Genomic DNA, 15,582 nt, shown 5'->3' on the forward strand with positions numbered 1-15,582 from the left:
AAATAAATTTCTTAAACTATGGTTAATAGATTTACGATTTTACTGTGAGTTCTGATGAGTTGTTGGCAACTTTGAAAGATTTTAAAAGTTTTGGAAATGATTGTATCCAAAAAATCTCATCTGAAGGCATTTTTTCAAACTATGACCTAGAATATCAAAAATTAACCAGTAGTCTGGTGAAATATACAACTCAAGACCTAGTGGCTAGTCTTTATTCATTTTTACATCTTTTCGGACCTCTCTTTGTTTTTGAATACAGAACTTTTTACCATTTTTCGGTCAAAAGTTACTAACGCCAGCGGTGTGGCGGAATAGCGTCGAAAAATTTTAATTGTCGAAATTCGATTGTCGAAAATGTGAAAAAGGAATAGTGTCGCAAATTTTTGCATGATTGATTGTTAAATAACAGAATTAGGAATGTCGCAAATGAATTTAATGAATAGCATCGAAAATAAAAAAATGTCGCAAAGGAGTTTAATGAATAATATCGAAAACAAAAAAAAGGAATAGTGTCGCAAATGAATTTAAGGAATAGTGTCGAAAACATAAAAAAGGAATAGTGTTGCAAATAGCGAAAACCGAATAGTGTCGCAAATAGTAAAAACGGAGTAGTGTCGCAAATAATAAAATCGGAATAGCGTCGCAAATAGTAAAAACAGAATAGTGTCGCAAATGAATCTAAGGAATAGTAATTACTATTTGCGACGCAATTCCGTTTTCACTATTTGCGACACTATTCCTTTTTTATGTTTTCGACACTATTCCGATTTTACTGTTTGCGACATTATTCCTTTTAATTAATCACGCCTGAAGCAACCCTAAACCATAATATTTCCACCACCATTCTTAACAGTTGGAAGTTGGTACTTCCAATTGTTGTCGAACATTACAGTTGTTGGTCGAACATACTTAATTCTTTTCAATCCAAATATCATAAACTTAGATTCATGGTGTCCAATCTAGGTGTTTTTTTGCAAACTCAATTCAAAATTTACGGTTCTTTACAGAAACAAGCGGTTTCTTTACTTACCTTTACCTGGCCAAACTAGGAAGCCTTACAAAGACAACGTTTGGTGGTTAACACAGAGCATTTAACTTGGTAAAACTTGAGCATTTTAGCATTTAAGGCTACAGTAGAGTTCTCTTAGATCTACTTTAAACATTCTTACCAGGAATTTTTCCTTTTTATAATTTTGGATCGATCTGTTTGCTTTTTGTGCAAGTTGTCCAACTGCAGTCATGCAAACATAAAATTGATTTTCATTTGACGATAAGACATTTTTGATTCGATTGATTTTAAGATTATTTTTTCTACAGGAGAACTAAACTTTTTTTCTTTCCCATTTTGAATAAAGGTAGATGAATAAAATTAAATAAAACTTGCATAAAAAATTAGTTAAATATTCCACGAAACGTAAATAAATTAACCCACCCGATAATAAAACAGCAAGTGTCCTTAAACTTTTGAACCACAGATAAACCGCTATCTTCATATTTAATATCTGTTTTGAAAAAATGTTTTTATTTTCATTTTTTAATACATTATTTTTAATTTGTGTTAAAGTAATTTTGTTATAAGTTTCTTTTTACTTGTTTCACGTTTTTATGTTTTCAGAAATAAATTGGTTTTAACCAAATCTAATATATAAGTTAAGGCAAGTTTGACGTGCTTCTCTCATTTCAATTTTCATATATTTTGTGTTAAACAACTCTAATTATAATAAACAAGACATTATTATTGAAGTTTTCATATAAATCCAATTTATATATACACGTAAATATAAATGGCCTTCTATTTTTTTCGGCGCAAAAAACGCAGAATGTAAGGCTTTGTATTTCAAGTTGGCCGTACCTACACCTAAAATCACGCCAATAGAAACGGTTTACAAATCTTCTTTAATTTAACGTAGTTAAGGTAAATTAGTAAAAATATATTCGTAATCTTTTATAAAAACCTCATCTTTGACAATCTATAACTTAAGTTTTAAATGAAATGAAATAGATCAAAATTTATTTTTATTTAATACAACTACTTCTTCATGTAATTGAAAAAAATCTTAAGAGTTTTGTTTTGTTTTGGTTCATACAGAATTTAAGAGTTTTATAAATTCCCTTTTTGAACTTTTTTAGGATTATGCTCGGTTGGTTTGCTTCAAATTATTTCAAATAAAGTTAAAAAGCGTCCTTAATTTTGACATGAACATAGATTAAAAGAGCTAGAACTTTTACGAAGTGTTTAAATCCATAAATTTTCTTAAAAACATGTTTTTTTTAAAGTTATAATGTTCTCCAATAAAAAGTAAAAGTAAACAAATAATTATATGCTGGTAGTGATAGCTGCTTTTTTCTTCTATTTCCTTGAGGAATATTGTTTAAATGTCTTAATAATAAAAATATTTCCAGCACTGAAAGAAAGGGCCTCACTTAAAAATGTGCGGCCGTGGCGCAGTGGTTAGAGCGCTTGCTTTATAAGCAGGAGATCCAGGTTCGAAACGAGCTCTGGACAAATTTTCGCGTCACGGTAAGGAAGGAGGCGTGAACTTCCTGGTTAAATGCACTTCCGCGGTGCTCTGTGACAAGACCGTTAGGACTTCTTGGGGCACCTAAAATAAAAATTAAAAAAAAAAAAAAAATAGCATTCAAAAACTTGAGATTGAGAACTTAAGACGGGTCTGGAAATTAAGGCTATAGTTAGGATTCCATGATATACCGCAGTTATATTATATCAAATTAAATAAAATTACACCTTGATAGACATATCACATTTTAAACACATTTTAAAGGATTGTTTGTATTTCACAGTAAGATTTTTAGTGTTTTACACTCTTTAATCGATTATCTAGCAGACCAGATATTTTACAGAAATATCTTGATTGTTTAAACTAATAACCGACTGACCGTAATGTTTTGTAAACCACCTTAACTACAATGAGAAACTCAATAAATCTACTCAACGATAAATTATATATGAAAATCAGTTGAAAACTATAAAAAATCATTACCATGTAATTGTCATCAAAACGTTTTAGTGCTTTCCACAATAAAATTGATTAGGGGAAATTGGACGTTTTTCTCTCTGTCTTGCTTCAACCTTATGTAAGGCAGACAAAAAACTGGCATACAATTAAGTATAAAATTTAGATTTAATTATTGAAATGATAAGTTCATTTCCTAATATACAAAATGTGCAACAAAAGTCAAACAAGTACATTTGTGAGTTACTAACTGTGAGCAAAAAAAAAGTATTTAAAAGTACTTTAAAAAAAAACGATTTCTAGCACACACAGGAAGACAAAACAATGTCTATTTTTTACATTAAGTAGTACTAGCAAACTACCGCCTCTAATTAGAATTATTGGGCTATCGATGGGATTGCCCCCTTAAGTCTATAACAGGTCTGTGCACACTCAGTACTGGAGCTAGCTTAATAAGAACCTCGCGGAACTCCACTTAGGACCGCTAATCAATCAGAGAAGTAGTCAATTTGTACAACTTTTTTGCTTAGGCCAGTTAAGAAGGCTGCCATCCACCTTTTTGTCTTATGTCGATGCCTTATGCGCATAGTTTGTACTTGGATGATCATGCTTTAAAAATTGGTATGTCTATAATCAAAATGCTTTAGGTTTTTAGTTGAAACTGCCTGAATGGTAGTCCTGAATTAAATAAAATTCCAGTAAATTAATTAAAGTGGATCCAAGAGGAGAAACAACTTTTACATTGTGTATATATATAAAGAGTACACGGGAAAAAACGGCATAGTCGCATTTAAAAAGTTTTAAGAAAGTATTTATGAATCTTTTATAAAAGTCTTTTTATGAAGTTGGGAAAAAAAATTTTTTTAATATAAGTTACAAATATTTTATTAAAAATTTAAACTTCAGATAAATTAATCAAGAAAATTTTTTTTCTAATTTACATCTATGATTTATATGAAAACTTTTATAAATGATTAATATATACTTTCTCAAAACTTTTAAAATGTGGTTGCCATTTTTTCCCGTGTATTCTTCATATGTTAGATCATTTGCAATACAAGCTCAAGCTGATTTTTTCCAAATGATGGTTCTGAGACAAAATTGGCGTGTTTGCAGTCTTGAACAGTTACGAGCAATGTGGCTGCATGTTATCGGCAGAGTACCCACATGAGTTGTTCCATTTGATTTCGAGGTATTTAAAATCTCCGACGATGAGAGGTTTGGTAAATTTTTTTTGCTCGACTAAAATGGATACTTGACATACTGACTTGTTTTTAATGATAACTTTGGAGCCTGGTGGCCTTTAGTAGCAATTTAATAAAATAGGTTCAAACCCATTACTGTTTGGAACAGCTTCAGAGAGAGTTTTTTATTTGTTGAATTAGAACGCGCTAAGAGTTTTCGCGTAAACAACGACTACTCATTGGGAAAAGGTAGGCAACAGGAAGGATAGAGTTGACTATCAATCAAAACTAACCTATTTATGTCTATTATATACTCACATATTTATAGTTATCAATCAAAACTAACCTGTTTATGTCTATTATGTACTAACCAATTTATTGTTATCAATCATAACTAACCTATTTATGTCTAACAGCAGCAGTGTACATCATGATAGTCTTTTTGTACAAGTAGAAAGTTGAATTCACTGTATTTGTTTGAGAGATTGTTATTTCATACATTAAATTCCTAAAGAAGCGCTTTTAGCTGTCATGCTCGTATATTTGTCCCTCAAAGTAGCAGTTTCATTCAGTATGGATAATTTAAATATTTTAGGATCTCATGATAGATAAATATTTTTCATTTTTATTCCCAGCAATCAGTTTAAGCTAGTTATCTTCATTCTATGGAAAACAGCGAAAACACCAAAGGACGGTGAATTCGCCCGTCGTATCAAACAAGACAAGTACAGCACAGATTTCTTATAATGTGTGAAAATCTTTTGAAAAATTCAACTAATCACGATATAATTTTATCTTTATAGCATAACACTCATTCTTCATGACAAAATTTTCAAACATATCAAAAACTTAAGTGACTTGTTTGTTGTTAATGTTTTTACTTGGTCCCGTATGGTCATATGACTGATTTGTATGACCTTTCCAAATCAATGAAAACCAACCTTTAATACTTTTTTTTTTCTTTTTGTTATTTAGGTGCCCCAATAAGACCTAATGGTCTTGTCACAGAGCACCGCAGAAGTGCATTTAAACAGGAAGTTCACGCCTAGACGTGAAGGAAGGAGCTCCTTCCTTATCGTGACGCGAAAATATGTCCAAAGCTCGTTTCAAACCTGGATTTCCTTCCTATAAAGCAAGCGCTCTAACCACTGTGCCACGACCGCACGTGAGTTCGTTTGCGAATTATACCATAAAAAAAAATTGTCACCATGTCACAAAATTTCAAGTCCAACCTTTCCTTTCCCACTGTGTGTATTACAATAGTTTATATATATATAAAAAAAAAAAAACACGATTATAGATCAAAAAAGCTAGAACTTTTACAGAGTGTTTAAATAAATAAATAAAGATTTATTAGAACAAGTTAAAAGAAAAAAAAATACATGTTCTAAAGGACATACAGGTCCAATAAATAGACACTGACAATATGCCCTTAAATAAGAAAACATAAATAAATAAATGAAAAATTAAATGAATGTATTTTTCCAGAAGCTAGATCAAGTCAAATGTAACATTACAAATTATATATGTCTCACTTTTTGCCAAAAATGTTTCACAATATCATTGAATCACTTCTTTTGTTTGAAGCATGGCGCTCTATATTGAAGGCCTTTTCATCGCGCAACCGTAAGCCGTGACGTATTTTTACGGATTATCAGCAAATCTTCTATAAAATTATATTTTGAAGTCAAAATATGACTCTTAATGAGTTTAATTAGTTTATTTAGAAATATTTATATTAAAATGTTATTAAAAGTTAAATTTTTATATATAAAAAAAAATTAAAACAAAGAAAATATTTGCATATATTTTAACAACAACAGATACAAATGATTTTTTTCTAAACAAATTTATGATAACTTTAAAACTTTTAATGCAGGTTCTTTATTAAATCTTGGTGTAATTTGTGCACAAAAATTGTTTAAAAATATATTAGCAAGTGTGTTGCAATGTTTTTGATTAACTTCAAAATAGTAAAATTCAGAAACTTTATCTTTTATCAAATGGAATAAGACAAAGCAAAAAAAAACCCATTGGCAAACATTGTCTGGTGGAATTTTAAGACCACCACGATCTATAGACTTGAGGTACTCACCAAACTTTTCATAATAAAGTAATGTTTGACTGAACAAAATGTTTTCATTATATTCATTTCTACATACATAACCATCAATACAAATCAAAGACATTGTGGTAGTATCAGAAATTGATGACTCTAGTTTTTCTAACTTGTCAAATATTTCACTATCTGCTTCACATAAAACATATGTACAAGAAGCACACTCATGACCTGAACTAAAATCAAAAGAATCTATGTCATTATTTAAAGATAACAACAGTGATGTGTTATTTATATGCAATTTTTCTATAACTTGTTGAACATTTATAAAGTAGGCACCCCGGAACCTTGTCTCAATTTCCCAAATTCTTTTTCTAAGTGGTCACTTGTAAACATACATAAGAAGAACATAATCATGACTTGTTGCTAATAAATATTTACATAGCTCGACAATACCATAGCAAGTATGGTGAATTAATTTTGCAGTGTCATTAGATAACTGCTTCACTCTTCTGCCATTTTTACAACACATTTTAAGAGCCATATCACCAAACTGAAGTAGAGTATTAAGACAGCAATCATCAGGACTACAAATAGGTGCTTCTAGTTGATCATTGTGTCTTACATCAGCTCCACGACATACTATCCTTTGAGACATACTATCATAATTCCCAACACAGTTTTAGACAATAATGATGGATCATCTAAAGATTTACCAAACAATGTTCCACCATGGTAAAGCATCATTTTTTTGACATATACTTCATCATGAATGATTAAACAAATTTTTTGTTTTTCTTCAATGTTTTTGAAAACTGAGTCTAAGAAATTAGCATCATCAATTTTGCAAACTTTTAATGTTATGCGTGTCAAAGTACTAACCGATGGCAATTGAATATCGTTTCTTAGTTTATTGTATAAAGCACGAGATGTTGAAAAATATTCAAAACTACGTATAATTGTATCTGATTCATATATTTTTTTTCCAATAAGTTTTGCAGACATAACTGATATTTGTTGCTGAATGTTTTTCTTATGATCTATTTCTATGACATTTAAAAAATGTAGTATTTCCTCAAACTTTGACCAAGAATCAACAATATTTATACGATTTTTACACAAACTTTTTATAAAACATTTTATTCCACAATGAAATGTTTCAAAATGTAAATTCTCAAAAATTTTAACAAGAAATAAAGGAATACCATCATAAAACGTAATAGATTGAACATTAATTGTTTTTTCAATCATATATGCTATTATTAAAACTGAAAAAACCCTGAGATTATTTAATAAAACATTTTTAAAATCAATATATGTTGCTGTATCAGCCAATAAAAAAGTGCTAAGTTCATCAGTTCTAACATTTCTAACAATGCTTAAAGATTTCCATGTTGTGCGATGACGTGGTAAAAGGAGTAGGTATTTGACTTGAGGGTATTCCTGACCATACAGATGGTGGCATTTTTGGTCTTTGTTTTCCTTGAACAGCAACTTTTTCAAAAACTGTTGGCCAATGTAATTGGCAAATAACAGTTTCATCTGAAACTAAAAGATTAGAATTTGGAATACTTTTTATCCAAATATTTCGATAAACTGGTATTTTTTCAAAGCATTTATTATTTTTGGCACTTTGGTAATTAGTTTTGCAGCCATATACACAACACTTTTTTAGCATCTGTAAAGTATAATTATTTAAAAGAATATAAAAATATGCAAACCATAACATAAGATTTTCAAACACTTTTTTGTCAAATACAGTGTAAAAATACAGTGTTTTAAAATTATTTACAAAAATTTATAATTTAAAAAACATTAATAATACAAAGTTATTGGAAATATAGAAGAATAAACAAGACTAAGTTAAAAAAGTTAAAAATTCTCTAGCAAGTTTTTTAATGTGAGTTTTTCACATTCGCAATTTTTAGAATATTAAAATAGGCCCCAGTCACGGCTTACGGTTGCGCGATGAATAAGCCTTCAGTATAGATCGCCTTGGTTTGAAGACATCGGGTAATTCATAAAAATTCGCACTGTGCCATTTAAATGCTTTTTTCCGGTTGCCGTTGGTACTATATATAATGTGTTTATTTTAATAAATTTAAAATATCTCGTTAACAAACGTTAAATTTAAACTAAGTGTGGATAAACACTATGAAATTATTTTTTTTCCAAATTTCTTAGCAAAAAATGTAGAAAAAGGAAAAAATTAGAAAAAGTGAAAAATGTAGTTAAATTTTAAAAAACTGAAGTAAGATAAAGTTTTAATGAAGGGATTAATCATTTATGCAATAACTTTTCGAGAAATGGAAAACACGGCATTAATCTAACTAATGAAGTTTTTGTAATTAATAAACATGTCTTGCTCACAAGAAGTTAAAAAAATTCAATTTATGTTGTACATCAGACTTTCTATTGATATGTTTACAAAAATGAAGAATTTTAGTAACTCGTTGAGGTGATTATGTTATATTATATGTTTGTGTTTATATTAAATAGAAAAAATATAGGGTAACAGGGGGAATTAAGCCCCCTGTTCTGAACTTTTTTTCTCTCTTAGAAATAAGTAGATAAATATTAAATTCAAATTGGAAATATTTTTAAGTGATAGACAACACATATTTCTATATGTGCAAAACTTTTATTCAGAAAAATTTTAAGTCATATAGTGAATAAAAAGCTAAAAAGTTACAACTAATGTTGACTCAAATTTTATAAAATTGGGGCAATAAGCTCCAGTATGTAAAACATATATTTTATCATTATTTTTAGGGAATTCTCGCAGATACAGTCCATGGCTTCAATTTCAGCTCCACCTTGAATTTCTGTGCAGCTAATTTTAGGGCACTCTTTGTTTTAACAATTAGAAGCTGGGACTTAAACCAATATGCATACTATTATAACAAAAATATTTTTTACCATATTCTAGGCTACCTGAATAAATTAAATTATTTATAATATATTTTTATCTTTTATTTTTTTTTTGGTGTGTAAATGCCGCACTAGTTTGAAAAATATACAATAATTTTCAAAACGCTATACTCAAGCTAGAAATATTTGATAAGTGCTATTTCTCATCAAAAATATATTAAATGAGTCGTAGAAGTATAACATATCATTTGAAATACTCACAAGCAGTTTATTTTCATAAAAATAACTACATGAAATTGAAAAATTTGCAATTTTTTTGCGTGACTTCCATGGGTGATCATTTATGAACTGTATTTAAACAATTGCTGTGACTCTATGATACATAGTGCAATCCTGTAACTTTCTGGAAATCTTTACTAATGTTTAAAATATTATTTAAAAAAAAAAGTATATTGCTGAAACTTACATTCTCCGAGGAATTAAAGTATATTTATATTGTAACTAAAGTTTAAGTTTTTCTGTTCCGTGCGTGATTCTACTTCAAACTTTATTTATTCTTTGTCAACATTACTAATGTATACCATTTTTTATTTGTTTAAAATATTTATATTTTATAGAATTAAATGAGAGTAAGTTGGAGATCGCCAGTTTTATTTTTTATAAAAATAATAAACAAAACAAATACGAATTTCCAAGCATCATTTTTTGTAGAAACAACTTATAGTATCAAACTTCACATAAGTCACAGCACATCTATTCTTCTCTTTGACCTCTATAAATACCACACTTAAACACATTGTCGTTGTCCTTACCACTGTCCCTATAATCTCCAGCAGGGAGAATTTTTTTTTTTGAATGGTCTTTTTTTTTGGAGCAATATCTTTTTTTGCTGTTTTTTCTTTTAGTTGCTTCAAAGATTTATCACCTGTTAAGCCTTCTCTGTTGCAAAACTTGACTCTAGTTGACCTACCATGCCCATAAGTTTGCTCAAATCTGGGTTGCAGTTCTTTGAAAAAAAAGTCTCTATTAGAAGACTTTCCTGAGGATAAAGTAGACATTGGTGTCTGTGATCTTTCTGAATGTGCTAAAGATAAAGGTCATGATTCTGTTGATAATGCTGCAGTTGACAATGGTGTTGACAGCAATACATGTAGCATTATGAGCACTAGTGCTGGAAAGTACTTGTAATAATGCTTGGATGTCTGACATCTAGTAAACGACCGGGGCCCTGGCCCCGGCTAAAAATGAGACTTTTTGCAAATCCGGCCCTGGCCCCAAAAAAAGAGCATAAAAGAGGAAGGCTGAAGCCTGATGATGATGATGATGATGATGATGATGATGATGATGATGATGATGATGATGATGATGATGATGATGATGATGATGATGATGATGATGATGATGATGATGATGATGATGATAATGATGGCAATGATGATGATTATGATGATGATCATGATGATGATCATGATAATCATGTTGATCATAATGATGTTTATAAATGCATATATACAAAATCATCCATAAGTTTTGAAAAAAGAAATGTACTTTAGGATGTATAAATGTTTATGCAGTCCCAGTCTCAAACCTGGCCCTGGCTATATTTTATCAGCCCCAGCCCCGGTCAAATATCAATCCCAGTCGTTTACTACAAACATCTACTTATATATGACAGAATTTTAGACATCTGTCATTGTCTGGCTAGTTGCATAAAACTTCCTGCCTCTTTCCTCTTTTTTTTTTATGTTGGAACCATTCTGCTCAATAAAAAGGGCATTAAGCTCCATTATCAAAGCTGTATTTAAAGAGATATTTTAACTATTTTTACAAGTAAATAACTTATGTTTTTAGTTAAAATTATATCTGCATAATGTAAAATTAAAACATAGATTTTTTTTATTTGATCAATGCTATTTGATTGTTTTAATCACCTTTTTGAACAGTTTTTAACTTTATTTTTATAAACTAATTAAACTAATTAATAATCAACAGAGCCACATTTCTCTTAGAAATGCAATTCGTTCTAAGTGTTAAATAGAACTTCAGTATTAAAGTGAGTTTTAGAGCTATTTATAAAAAACTTTATAGACATTTTATCCAACTGTCATTTTACTTTGCTAAAATTTCTACCTTTATTTGCTCTACAAATATCAGTGTTTTAACTGGTTGATTACATACTCAGGTAGTAAAGAAGTTAAAAAAAATTACTTACTTAGTCTATATGTACTTATATTTGTATGGAAAATAAAAAAATTCAATGTAGAAATAATTTTTGAAGTCAAAACAAACAAGCACTTGCTTAGCTTAAGTTTTTTAACAAGTTTAAAGGAAACTGAAAACTGGATAATATAAACCACACTAATATAGTTTATCTATATTTATTTTTCAGCAAAAGTTCTTAAATTATGTTATCTAAATATCTAACTATTAAATTGTCTATCTGCTTTGAACTAAAATTATAAAAACCTACCTCTTTCATTCACTAACTTTTTAAATTAATGAAAATTGAATCTGTGAAAAGAAAAACAGTACTAGTACAATATTTTAATTTCAAGATAATCATTGTTTAAGTTTTTAACAGTTATAGTTTATAAACTATTTACTTTAGATGCCAGTTATCTTAGCAGGTGTTTACTTCCATTCCCTAAGAACCTGGTAATATATTGGTAGTTCATAAAAAAAAGTTGTTCTTGCTACAAAAATTAAATAAAATCCTTGAACAAGTACTATTCTTCCTCACAATCAAATTTTTACGAATTAGGGAATAAAAAAAGTTAATTATCTTCCTCCTCACTGCTGGTTGTTTTCCAGGAATATATATTTTTTAAACTCAGTTGCGTTTGTGGGCATATAATACTCCAGCTTTTTAATATCATTGATCTTTTTTTCATTTATTGCAACTAGTTTCTGATAAACTTTCTTGGTGGGCAGTTGTTGCTCAACTTGATTTTTTACAAGTTTAAAAGTTCTTGAACATAGTCCATCAATAAAGTCAGAAGATATAGTTCTGTAGACAGGTACATACTTCATTTGGGCCTTTTTGGGCCTGTCCTTCATGATAAACATAAGAGTTGCCCGTATTATTTCCCAGATTGTGAATTTCAAAGGTATTTGCCCAAAGCTGATGATAGTAAAATACTTCTTGAACAGGTATGTTTCCTCATATGAGGGAGGTTTTGCATGAAGTCAAAACATAGTGCAGCTACGTTTGGATTTGTATTACAAAGATTTGTTACTTTTTAATTTTATAATAAAAATGTTTATTTAATCCAGTTTTTACTGGGAATGAGTCAATATGTGCCCTAATTTTAACAATGAATTTTTTCCTTTTATTGGCAATTTATTTTCTTCATTGAATGTTGTTTCTGAATCACTCTTGATTATTAAACAGAATTTTCCAACAACAATTCAAATAATCTCTAAATAATTATTTAACTCAAATTAAACAAAACAATAACATTTTTTATCAATTACCTATGTTAGTACTAAACTGACATTTTATAAACTTGGGCGCATTCTGGTGATAGAATTTATTAAACTTGATTTGGCACGTTATAAGAATTAAGTAGAAAATCAGTACTAATGATTGACAAGTATTGTTCTTCGACTAAATTTTAAATCTACTTTATGGTAATAAATCTACTTCGACTAAAAACTTTAAATCTACTTTATGGCAAAAAAAAAATGAAAGAAAGATGAACTAATATTATTTTTGTAGTACATAGAAAGATCAACATAAGTTAAATGAAATTATGAAAAAAAGTGCAAATAACAAAAAATGGACTAGTACTGTTCTTCTTCTCACCAATGCCACTATAATTATATTCTATGAGCTTTTAGCAACATTAAATTCTCTGTTATTAATATGCACTTTTATATAATTTTATTGATAAATTATTTAATAGAAAATAAATAACTAAATAATGGAATGAATTAATCAACTAACTGACGTTAATTAGGTTATTTTAAAGTTTAAAATTTAAGTGATGTACAATTTATGATAATATTAAATAAAGTTGTTATATCAAAAACAATTAAAAATGTTGTTATCAAAAATATAAAGATAATTTCTTAAAGATAATAAAAAGTTACTATTAAATAAACATAAATTTATTGATGGATAATAATTTAAAGTAATCTATCTTTTAAACAAGATGTTAAACTATCACCGGAAGGTATGGAATATTAATTTAATAGTTGTAGCTTATAAGCTTTAATAGTTGTAGCTTATAAGATCCCAAGGTTTGAACTTCTCCATTTCATTAGAAATTCAAGAAAGATTTATGAGCAAAAAAGAGGCAGAAAACTGTAAATTAAGTGAGGAAAACATGAAGATAGAGGAGAATTCCAAAAAATGTTCAAGAAAAAAAAAAATAAAGTACTTTTGAGCATAAAGAAAAAGTAAAATAACATTGTTGAATGATAATATTGCACAATACAATAAGACCTTAACAGATGCTATCTTTGCAATGGATTGCTTATATGGTTTAAATAAGAGGTCAGTAGTGAATAATAATTCAAAAAGATGTAAAGAAGAGGACTTAGTTCGAGTGTTGCCCTATAAATATTACCTATATTCCAATAATTACCAACATTTAATGTACAATCGGCCAGTTTTTTAGTTGTTGTTTTTCTAATAAACCAAATAATACAACACATTTTTTACATTTTGTTTGTTCTTTTGTTGTATGGCTGAAAGAGAAATTATAGCAGCTTTACTATTGTGGCTTCTTCTCAACAGTACAACATTTTTCACAAATACTAGCAGTAACTTTTTTATTTGTAAAGTTTTTTTTTTTTTTTTTTTTGCGTTGTTTAAGCATAGAGAGCACCCTTTTCTGTTGCATTATGACCTATAGCTTCATTTAGGATTTTATTATTATTTAGCTTTTGCTTTAAAAATGATGTGCTTGGTTTTTACTTCAAATTATCAGGTAGAATATTTTTGAGGCCTAAATTATCATGTCTGTTTATGTTTTGGATGCATTTATCATCTCAATATATTGAGAAAATTAAATTTTTTCCAGTAATATCTTTATTGTAATAAAAATGGATGCTGATCTTATTTTTTAAATTTAAAAAATATTAGGCATAAAAAGTAAAAATTAAAATACATAAAATTGATTTTGAAATATTAATGTTTATTTGTTTATTTATTTTTATATGTATTTCTTTTTATTTTAGTTGATTTAGTTTTACTTAGATTTAAAACTTTGTCTTTAAAATAAAAGTATAATTTGTTTTATTATTAGGTTTTTTTTCTAGGATTTATAATTCACTGAAGATCAAGCCATTATTTTGAATAATGTGTTTACAATGATGTCACCACTGTAAATTATGGCAGACAGTCCTGCTCATTCTCATGAAGTTGATCCTGATCCTGGAAGGTTACACTATAGAGATCATAATATTTACTTAAACTTTATCAATTCTTATGGAAGGTAATTTTGGTTTATTTAAAATAATTGAAATTCAGTTAAATAAATAAATACAGCATATATCACAAAAAATTGAAACAAAATTATGCATATATATATATATATATATATATATATATATATATATACTACTGTGATCAAAAAGTAAGGTGAATTTTTTTATAAAATGAAAAATCTTTATTTATTCTTCCAAATCTGTATCGTCCCCCTCAAAATAATCCCCCCCCCCCGGCCCCAATGCACTTTTGCCAACGTTTTTTCCAGTCTTCGAAGCATGCCGAAAAGTCCTCGGTAGGGATAGCCTTCAATGCGCGTGCCGATTCACGTTGGATCTCTTCAATGGACTCAAAACGATTTCCCCGGAGTGGTCTCTTGAGCTTTGGGAACAGCCAGAAGTCACACGGTGCTAAGTCAGGCGAATACGGTGGTTGTGGAGCAACATGGGTAGAGTTTTTGGCGAAAAACTCACGAAGAACCAGTGCTGTGTGCGAAGGCGCATTATCGTGGTGCAAAATCCAAGAATTATTGGCCCATAATTCCGGTCTCTTTTTGCGAATAGCTTCACGCAAACGTCGCATAACGCTTAAATAATATTCCTTGTTGACAGTTTGGCCAGTTGGAAGGAATTCGTAGTGCACGACACCACAATAATCAAAGAAAACAGTCAACATGACCTTGATTTTTGAGCGACTTTGACGTGGTTGCTCGATTGGTCGGTTGTTTCAGGGTCGTATGCGTAGACCCAAGTCTCATCACCAGTAATAATTTGTTTGTAGAGGTCTTGATAGTCAGAAAGCATTGCTTCACACGTTTTAACGCGACGCTCTTTTTCAAAGAAATTAAGAAATTTCGGCACCAAACGTGATTTGAGTCTTCTGAGGCCAAAATGATCCTTCAAAATCGCTTGCACCGACCCAAATGATATTCCAACCATGTCAACAAGGTCTCGAATGGTTAACCGACGATTTGCAAGCACCAATTCTTTGATTTTGTTGATGTGGCGATCATCAATCAAAGTCGATGGTCGCCGGAGCGTTCCAAGTTATCAACACGTT

At 29.4% G+C, this 15,582-nt stretch overlaps 1 protein-coding gene across 4 annotated transcripts in view; it reads left to right on the forward strand.

The window, feature by feature from the left end:
- The window catches only part of LOC100207689 (uncharacterized), a 37,368-nt gene that overhangs the window by 8,208 nt on the left and 13,578 nt on the right, over nt 1-15,582 (forward strand). For 3 of the 4 annotated variants that reach the window (XM_065799466.1, XM_065799463.1, XM_065799465.1), the window contains one exon: nt 14,355-14,530. In XM_065799466.1, the coding sequence (XP_065655538.1) occupies nt 14,427-14,530 (104 nt within the window). In that variant the 5' untranslated portion in view covers nt 14,355-14,426. Of the gene's footprint in view, nt 1-8,312; nt 8,677-14,354; nt 14,531-15,582 lie in introns of those variants that run through there. The other variant, XM_065799464.1, reaches the window with a different exon arrangement.

Source organism: Hydra vulgaris, chromosome 06, assembly GCF_038396675.1.
Source record: "Hydra vulgaris chromosome 06, alternate assembly HydraT2T_AEP".
Taxonomy (NCBI): domain Eukaryota; kingdom Metazoa; phylum Cnidaria; class Hydrozoa; order Anthoathecata; family Hydridae; genus Hydra; species Hydra vulgaris.